Raw genomic sequence first — 9,340 nt, forward strand, 5'->3', positions numbered from 1 at the left:
GAGGTTATTCCCTTTAATTTAATTTAATATTTTGCATGGAAATGTGATCAATCAAATATACAAAAAAATCAATTGTCAATCACTTAACCAGATGATACTTGAAATCTAAATATCAGTTTGCATAAATTAATTTTGGAAATTTAATAGTCGCTAACTTTAACCATCTCAAATCTCTTTTTTTCCATGAATAAAAAAGTAAATTCTAATAATCTTTATGCATAATTTTGAAAAGTATTATGTTTTGTTCTCTAGTTACTTGAAAGATGCTTGAGAGTTACACTGGAGTCTAAACCAAGACCATCTATCAGCAGACAGATAAGCAGCGATTCTCTGGTTCACCTCAAAAGGACTGCAACACCCAAAGGTCCAGAATCTGCCCTCCTAGTGCATTCAGAGACACATTTAGATCTGCAGCTGCTTCTGTCTCACCAGATATCTCCTAATTTGGTCCAAAGGGAGGATTTATAAGTCTGAGTCCTCTTCACCAAGCTGCAGTTCTGCAGAGGGACTGGAAGTGAAACGTTTCATTCTTTAGCTGTTCTTCTGTCTACCGTCCACCATGGGTGATGCTCTGATGGCCGAGTTTGGGAAGGCTGCCCCTTTCCTGAGGAAGTCTGAAAAGGAGCGCCTAGAGGCTCAGACCAGACCGTTTGACATCAAGACTGAATGTTTTGTTGTGGATGATAAAGTGGAGTACATGAAAGGTCAGATTGTCAGCAAAGAAGGAAGCATGGTGACCGTCAAGAAGGAAGACGGCACAACAGTGACGGTGAAGGATTCGGATGTTCATCCCCAAAATCCGCCCAAATTCGATAAAATCGAAGACATGGCGATGTTTACGTTCCTCCATGAGCCGGCGGTGTTGTTTAACCTCAAAGAGCGCTACGCTGCATGGATGATTTACACCTACTCTGGGCTCTTCTGTGTCACCGTCAACCCTTACAAGTGGCTCCCAGTCTATGACTCGGAGGTGGTGGCAGCCTACCGGGGAAAGAAGAGGAGCGAAGCGCCCCCTCACATCTTCTCCATCTCTGATAACGCCTACCAGTACATGCTGACCGACAGGGAGAACCAGTCTGTCCTCATCACCGGAGAATCTGGTGCAGGAAAAACAGTGAACACTAAGAGGGTCATCCAGTACTTTGCCAGCATCGCTGCGGTTGGAGGCGGAGCCAAAAAGGACAGCAGCAAGGGGACTCTGGAGGATCAAATCATCCAGGCAAACCCAGCACTCGAGGCCTTTGGCAATGCCAAAACGCTGAGAAATGACAACTCGTCTCGCTTTGGAAAATTCATCAGGATACACTTTGGTACAAGTGGGAAACTGTCATCGGCCGATATCGAGACGTACCTGCTGGAGAAGTCCCGTGTTACATTCCAGCTTAAGGCTGAGAGGAACTACCACATCTTCTACCAGATTCTGTCCAACCAGAAGCCTGAGCTGCTGGATATGCTGCTCATCACCAACAATCCGTACGACTACTGCTACATCTCCCAAGGAGAGGTAACAGTCGCCTCCATTAACGACTCTGAGGAGCTTATGGCCACAGACAGTGCCTTCGATGTGCTAGGCTTCACTGCTGAGGAGAAAACAGCTGTCTACAAACTGACCGGTGCCATCATGCACTACGGCAACATGAAGTTCAAACAGAAGCAGCGCGAGGAGCAGGGTGAACCAGACGGTACCGAGGCTGCAGATAAATCAGCTTACCTGATGGGGCTCAACTCTGCAGATCTCATCAAGGGACTGTGCCATCCCAGAGTGAAGGTTGGAAATGAATATGTCACCAAGGGCCAAAGTGTGGATCAAGTCTACTATGCCATTGGTGCACTAGCCAAGTCAGTGTATGAGAAGATGTTCAACTGGATGGTGGTGAGAATCAACCAGTCGTTAGACACCAAGCAGCACCGTCAGTACTTCATAGGAGTGCTGGACATTGCTGGTTTTGAGATCTTTGATTTCAACACATTCGAGCAGCTGTGCATTAACTATACAAACGAGAAACTGCAACAGTTCTTCAATCATCACATGTTTGTCCTGGAACAAGAAGAATACAAGAAAGAGGGGATTGAATGGGAGTTCATTGATTTTGGGATGGATCTTCAGGCCTGTATTGACCTAATCGAAAAGCCATTGGGGATTCTTTCAATTCTAGAAGAGGAGTGTATGTTTCCCAAAGCAAGTGACCAGACGTTTAAGGCTAAGCTCTACGATAATCACCTGGGAAAGAACAAGATGTTTGAGAAGCCCAGGGCAACAAAAGGGAAATCAGAGGCTCATTTTGCCCTGGTTCACTATGCTGGGACAGTGGACTACAACATTGGCGGCTGGCTGGTCAAAAATAAAGACCCTCTGAATGAAACAGTGGTTGGACTTTACCAGAAATCCTCTCTAAAGCTGCTGAGTTTGCTGTTTTCAAGCTACTCAGGAGCTGATAGCAGTGAAAAATCAGGTGGCAAAGGAGCAAAGAAGAAGGGTTCTTCATTCCAGACAGTGTCTGCTCTCCACAGGGAGAACCTCAACAAGCTGATGACTAACTTGAAGACCACTCATCCCCACTTTGTCCGTTGTCTGATTCCTAATGAGAGGAAAACTCCAGGGGTCATGGACAACTGCCTTGTGATGCACCAACTTCGCTGCAATGGCGTCCTGGAAGGCATCCGGATCTGCCGGAAGGGTTTTCCAAACCGGGTTCTCTATGGCGACTTCAAGCAACGCTACCGAATCTTGAATGCCTCTGCAATCCCAGAAGGTCAGTTCATTGACTGCAAGAAGAGTGCCGAAAAGCTGCTGGGATCTCTCAACATCGACCACACCCAGTACAAGTTTGGCCACACAAAAGTCTTCTTCAAAGCCGGCCTGCTAGGGACACTTGAGGAGATGCGAGATGAGCAACTCTCTCGGATCATCACCAGGATTCAGGCCAGTGCCAGGGGGATCCTGATGAGGGAGACGTTTGCTAAACTTGTGGAACGCAGGGATTCCCTGATGGTCATTCAGTGGAACCTCCGATCTTTTCTCGGTGTGAAGAACTGGCCCTGGATGAAGCTGTTCTTTAAGATTAAACCGCTTCTGAAGAGCGCAGAGGCTGAGAAGGAAATGGCCAACATAAAGGACGAATTCAAGAAGGTGAAGGAGGCTCTGGAAAAATCCGAAGGACGGCGGAAGGAACTCGAAGAGAAAATAGTGACTCTTCTCCAAGAAAAAAATGATTTGACGTTGCAGATACAGTCTGAACAGGACACTCTGACAGACGCAGAGGAACGGTGTGAACAACTCATAAAGAGTAAGATTCAACTGGAGGCCAAGTTGAAAGAGATGAATGAAAGACTGGAGGATGAAGAGGAGCTGAATGCAGATCTTACAGCCAAGAAGCGCAAACTTGAAGATGAGTGCTCTGAGCTGAAAAAGGATATCGATGACCTGGAGCTAACTTTAGCCAAAGTGGAAAAGGAGAAGCATGCGACAGAGAATAAGGTGAAAAACCTCATGGAAGAGATGGCGTCACAGGATGAGAACATTCTGAAGCTGACCAAAGAGAAAAAGGCACTACAGGAGGCCCACCAGCAGACACTGGATGACCTTCAAAGTGAAGAGGACAAAGCCAACAGCCTGACTAAAGCTAAGGCAAAACTGGAGCAGCAAGTGGATGATCTGGAGGGTTCACTGGAACAAGAAAAGAAGATCAGGATGGACCTGGAACGCTCAAGGAGGAAATTCGAAGGCGACTTGAAACTGACCCAGGAAACTGTGATGGACTTGGAAAATGACAAGCAGCAGCTGGAGGAGAAACTCAAGAAGAAGGACTTTGAGGTGAGTCAAATCAACTCAAGACTGGAGGATGAGCAGGTTGCCTCAGTCCAGCTCCAGAAGAAGCTGAAAGAAAACCAGGCGAGAATTGAGGAGCTGGAAGAAGAGCTGGATGCTGAGCGTGCAGCGCGGGCCAAAGTGGAGAAGCAGCGCTCAGATCTGTCCCGTGAGCTGGAGGACATCAGCGAACGTCTGGAGGAAGCTGGCGGAGCCACATCAGTCCAGGTGGAGATGAACAAAAAGAGAGATACTGAGTTTCAGAAGCTGCGTAGGGAGCTGGAGGAGTCGACCCTCCAACACGAGGCTACTGCCGCCACGCTGAGGAAGAAACATGCTGACAGCGTCGCCGAACTGGGGGAGCAAATAGACAACCTGCAGCGTGTGAAGCAGAAACTGGAGAAGGAGAAGACGGAGCTGAAACTAGAGCTGGACGACTTGGCTTCCAACATGGAGAGTGTGGTGAAGGCCAAATCCAACATAGAGAAGATGTGCCGCACAACGGAAGACAATATGAACGAATACAAGAGCAAATACGAGGAGGCTCAACGGACCACTAACGACTTGACAACTCAGAAGGCCAAACTGCTCACCGAGAACGGAGAGCTGGGGCGGCAGCTGGAGGAGAAGGAGTGCTTGATTTCACAGCTGACCAGAGGAAAGAACTCGTACAACCAGCAGGTGGAAGACCTGCGCAGACAACTGGAGGAGGAGGTGAAGGCAAAGAATGCCCTCGCGCATGCTTTGCAGTCTGCTCGGCATGACTGCGATCTGCTGAGGGAACAGTTCGAAGAAGAGCAGGAAGCTAAAGCTGAGCTGCAGAGGGCTCTATCTAAGTCCAACACTGAGGTTTCAGCTTGGAGAACCAAATACGAGACAGATGGGATCCAGAGAACGGAGGAGCTGGAAGAGGCAAAGAAGAAATTGGTGCAGAGACTACAGGAAGCCGAAGAAGCCATCGAGGCTGTGAATGCAAAATGTTCCTCCCTTGAGAAGACCAAACACCGCCTCCAAAATGAGATCGAAGACCTCATGCTGGATCTGGAGAGATCCAATGCAGCCTCGGCAGCGCTGGACAAAAAGCAAAGGACCTTTGATAAAATCCTCGCAGAGTGGAAACAGAAATTTGAGGAGTCGCAGTGTGAACTGGAGGCCTCCCAGAAGGAAGCTCGCTGTCTGAGCACTGAGCTCTTCAAGCTGAAAAACGCCTACGAGGAATCCCTGGATCAACTTGAGACGATGAAGAGAGAGAACAAGAACCTCCAGGAGGAGATTTCCGACCTAACTGAACAGCTTGGGGAGGGCGGCCGCAGCGCTCACGAGCTGGAGAAGATCCGGAAGCAGCTGGAGCAAGAAAAGGCCGAACTCCAGTCTGCGCTGGAAGAGGCAGAAGGCTCGCTGGAGCATGAAGAGACCAAGATCCTGCGAACACAGATGGAGTTCAACCAAATGAAGGCTGACATTGAGCGTAAACTGACTGAGAAAGACGAGGAATTGGAGCAGGCAAAGAGGAACTACCAAAGGATGCTCGAGTCTCTTCAGTCTTCTCTGGAGTCGGAGACCAGGAGCAGAAACGAGGCTTTGAGAGTCAAGAAGAAGATGGAGGGCGACCTCAACGAAATGGAGATCCAGCTGAGCCAGGCCAACCGGCAAGCGGCAGACGCTCAGAAGCAGGTCAAAACCCTTCAGGCATTCCTGAAAGATGCTCAGCTCCAGCTGGATGACGCCCAACATGGCAACGATGACCTGAGAGAGAACATGGGTTTGCTGGAGCGCCGGAGTACCCTGGTCCAGGCAGAGCTGGAGGAGGTGAGGGCCGCACTGGAGCAGACGGAAAGGAGTCGCAAGCTGGCGGAGCAGGAACTTACAGACACGACGGAGCGGATGCAGCTGCTGCACTCCCAAAACACCAGCCTGATCAACCAGAAGAAGAAACACGAGGCCGACCTGCTGAGCCTGCAAAACGAACTGGAAGATGCCATACAGGAGAACCGCAATGCCGAAGAGAAGGCAAAAAAGCCATCACTGACGCCGCCATGATGGCCGAGGAGCTCAAGAAGGAGCAGGACACCAGTGCTCATCTGGAGCGCATGAAGAAGAACATGGAGCAGACCATCAAGGACCTGCAGCACCGGCTGGACGAAGCCGAGCAGATCGCCATGAAGGGCGGCAAGAAGCAGCTGCAGAAGCTGGAGGCTCGCATCAAAGACCTGGAGAACGAGCTGGAGGCGGAGCAGAAGAGAGGCGGAGAGTCCGTCAAGGCGCTCCGCAAGTACGAGCGCCGCATCAAGGAGCTCACCTACCAGAGGGAGGAGGACCGCAAGAACATGGCGCGCCTGCAGGACCTGGTGGACAAGCTGCAGCTGAAGGTGAAGTCCTACAAGCACGCAGCCGAGGAGGCGGAGGAGGCGGCCAACGCCCACATGGCCAAGCTGCGCAAGCTGCAGCATGAACTGGAGGAGGCCGAGGAGAGAGCAGACATCGCAGAGTCACAGGTCAACAAGCTGAGAGCCAAAACCCGAGACGGATCCTCCAAGAAGGGACTTGACGACTGAGGAGCCAGGTGAGTTCCTGCAAACAGCTGCAAGTTATTTCTTCATATATTTATAAATATCACAGTTCCAAACCAAACAAACTAAACATTCAGTTTACGTACTAAATATTTAACTTTCAAAGTAAAAATTTAGTTAGGAAGCTAAATATTTGGTTCTAAATTAAATGTTTAAGCCTGAGCTAAATATTTAGTTTGAAAACAAAATATTTAGCTCCAGATTAAATATTTGTTTTAGTAAAATAACATTTAGTTCCAAACTAAGTATTTATCTTTGGAATTAAATGTTTAATTTTCAACCCAGATTTATTTTTCCTAGCAACATTTTTAGCTCAGGCCTAAATATTTAGCTTGCTAACTAAATATTTCAGGTGCTAATATTTAGCTTTGACAATATTTAGTTTGAAAACTAAATTGCTGTAGATCTAGAAGGAGGAATAATGTGGAACCAGCTGAATAAATTCCAGTTATGTAAAACAGAAATGTTGACATTAATTGCAGATATTTACAGACTAAAACTGATGATTTCTGATGCTAAATCCTAAATGTGCAAGAAAAACAGTCAAATTTTCTCTTAAATTGATTACTTTCAACTTGGGATATTTTCTGACTTTACAAACTCAACAAACTTCTGTTTTTTTCTTACAAATTTATGACTTTATAAAATCATGAAATGTTCTAGTTTTACTATAATCAATTTATGCATTTAATTATGATTTTTTAAAAAATGTTTTTCTAGCAAGCGTACAACTTTTTGACATCAGAGAAAGTCCAAGTTTTTTCTGTTAAATATACCAAATTAATCACAATATTTCTGAATTTGTTGCCAGAAATTTGATTGTTAGTTATTTGTTTTTCTTTTATCTTCAAGTCAATTTATTGAGTTTTAATTTGTAACTGTTCAGTAAAAGAAAATAATAAAAGATTAATGTAATTAATTGTGGATATTTTCATCAAAGGAGCTGCATCATTTTCCCTCCACATAATAAACTGTGAAGTTCATTAAGTTACAGAATAAGTTTATGCTTCCTTTGACTGATTTGTTTCAATCTGTTCTTATTTTTCAGATGGTTCTGGAACCAAACGGGCTGCGACTCATACTTTGTGCTGTTGGTTTCCTCCTTCACAACAATGAAATGAGTTTATTTTAAGCAAAAGATTTTAGCTTAAAAATAATTAAAACTTTCTGATTTAATAAATATATCTATAAAAACATTCATTAATAACTGACTTTATGATTTGTTTTTTCACTTTGTCCAACACTTTTTCTAGCTGAGTTGATCTTAAAGTCAGCATGGCTTCTCTTGTTGATTTCCTTTGAATGAGCCCTTCAAAATAAAAGTTTGAACATGAACCAGTACTGATGTAACTCTGGAGAAATGATAATAAACACTGATGAGCACCAAGAACTCGTCTCCGTCTGAGATTTGATTAGGACATTTCAGAACTTTTGTTTGTCACTTTTCAGCGTCTCTGTTGTGAATTTCCTGCGGCCCTCTGGGGCCCCCACCCCACGCTTTGGGAACCTGTGCTCTAGAGGAAACGGTCCCGGAAGTCTTGTTCTCCATTCAGGTGCAGCGACATGCTGCTGATCGAGCCTGACCTGCAGGAGGGAACTAAAGCATGCAGGGAGTCAGAAACACCGGGCCCAGCAGAACCCACTCCGGACACCACTGGTAACTAAAAGGCTTTTATTTTGAAGAGTTGGGATTCCGGTTCGTATTGACCCATTTCAGCTTCACAGTGTGAGTATAAAACGCGCCTCCAGCGGGTCCGGAGCGGGATGCTGGATGGTTCTGGTTGGGTCGGGTCTCCGTGACGCCGCGCAGCATGCGGGACAAAAAGAGCTGGACTGCGGGGTTCGGCCCCGCGGGACGCCGCAAGCCGGCCACCTACACCGGGGACAAGAAGGCGCAGCTGCTGGCCAGAGCCAACAGGAAGTGGGTGCGGCTCGCCACGGTGGGCGGCTACGTGCTGGCCGTGTCTCTGGCCGCGGGCATCCTGGCTGTTTACTACGGCTTCTTCTGGAGACCCACGCCCGGTTCCGGACCGTCGGGTCCGGGCAGCAACTGGACCAGGAGCGGAACCAGAGATTCTAAAGCCGGGAAGAAATGCGGCGCAGAAAACTGCAGTAATTGTTTTCCTGCAGATAATAAAGACTTTCTGAACTTTACTGGCAGAAAACAGGAAAATATTAAACCTGACAGAACTTCGGTCCACTTCTCCTCCAGCGGAACCTCTGAGGTTCCTCTGGCCGCGCAGGGCGCCTCCCCTCCGGGCGTGACTCCCACCGAGCCCGCGGCTGCGACCGCGGAGGATCCGTCCAATCTGCCGACCCACCGCAGCGCGGCGGGCCGCGGGCCGAGCGGCGGCCGGCGGCCAGAGGACTTCTCCGGGTCCGGGGACTGAGAGACCCAGAGACCCGGAGACCCGGAGACCCAGAGACCCAGAGACCCGGAGACCCGGAGACCCAGAGACCCGGAGACCCGGAGACCCAGAGACCCGGACCCCGGGTCTCTTCTCACCTAATGCAGGAACATTCTCATTATTTAGAATGAGATGATCTGCTTTAAATTAGGTTTTAAAAGTAAAAAAAGACATAAATTATGAAAACTGAAATAAACAAGAAACAGAATATATTTACGTTCCTGTTTGCTGCAGATTTTGACATATTTGTTGGAATAAAAAGATCAGATTTTATTTTTTACTTTTTGGCTGCAAAATTTATTCTGATGAAGCTTTATTTTCTCAAAGGCATACAAATGTATTAAAATTATGTTTATTGTGGTATTTTTATGATACAGAAAATGAAGAAAAAGCTCAGAAATTTAAATACGTTTGTATTTAATGTGTATTTAAGTCAAACTGGGTTAAAATAAAATCTCAAACTAATAAAAATGATCAAATAAAAACCTGATGGAAGTTTGTCATTTATTTGAATGTGATTAATGTTTATAATCTCTTCTAATCCAGTTTGGTAA

The 9,340-nt window shown here is 46.8% G+C and overlaps 2 protein-coding genes across 2 annotated transcripts in view; both read left to right on the forward strand.

Annotated features, from left to right (window-relative positions):
* The first annotated feature begins 514 nt into the window (after nucleotides 1-514).
* On the forward strand, nucleotides 515-7,755 carry myh6 (myosin, heavy chain 6, cardiac muscle, alpha). The gene is given in 3 exon segments (XM_055023009.1): nucleotides 515-5,816; nucleotides 5,819-6,371; nucleotides 7,427-7,755. Coding segments are annotated over 2 exon segments (5,802 nt in total). The 5' UTR covers nucleotides 515-559; the 3' UTR covers nucleotides 6,364-6,371; nucleotides 7,427-7,755.
* Nucleotides 7,756-8,137: 382 nt separating this feature from the next.
* LOC129353647 (putative transmembrane protein INAFM2) overlaps nucleotides 8,138-9,340 on the forward strand; it is a 1,212-nt gene continuing 9 nt past the window's right edge. Inside the window, exon 1 of the mRNA XM_055023010.1 lies at nucleotides 8,138-9,340. This exon is cut by the window's right edge and continues 9 nt beyond it. Within this exon, the coding sequence (XP_054878985.1) occupies nucleotides 8,190-8,768 (579 nt within the window). The 5' untranslated portion in view covers nucleotides 8,138-8,189 and the 3' untranslated portion in view covers nucleotides 8,769-9,340.

The sequence above is a fragment of the Poeciliopsis prolifica genome, unplaced genomic scaffold (genome assembly GCF_027474105.1).
Source record: "Poeciliopsis prolifica strain line A6 unplaced genomic scaffold, Auburn_PproV2 SCAFFOLD094, whole genome shotgun sequence".
Classification (NCBI taxonomy): domain Eukaryota; kingdom Metazoa; phylum Chordata; class Actinopteri; order Cyprinodontiformes; family Poeciliidae; genus Poeciliopsis; species Poeciliopsis prolifica.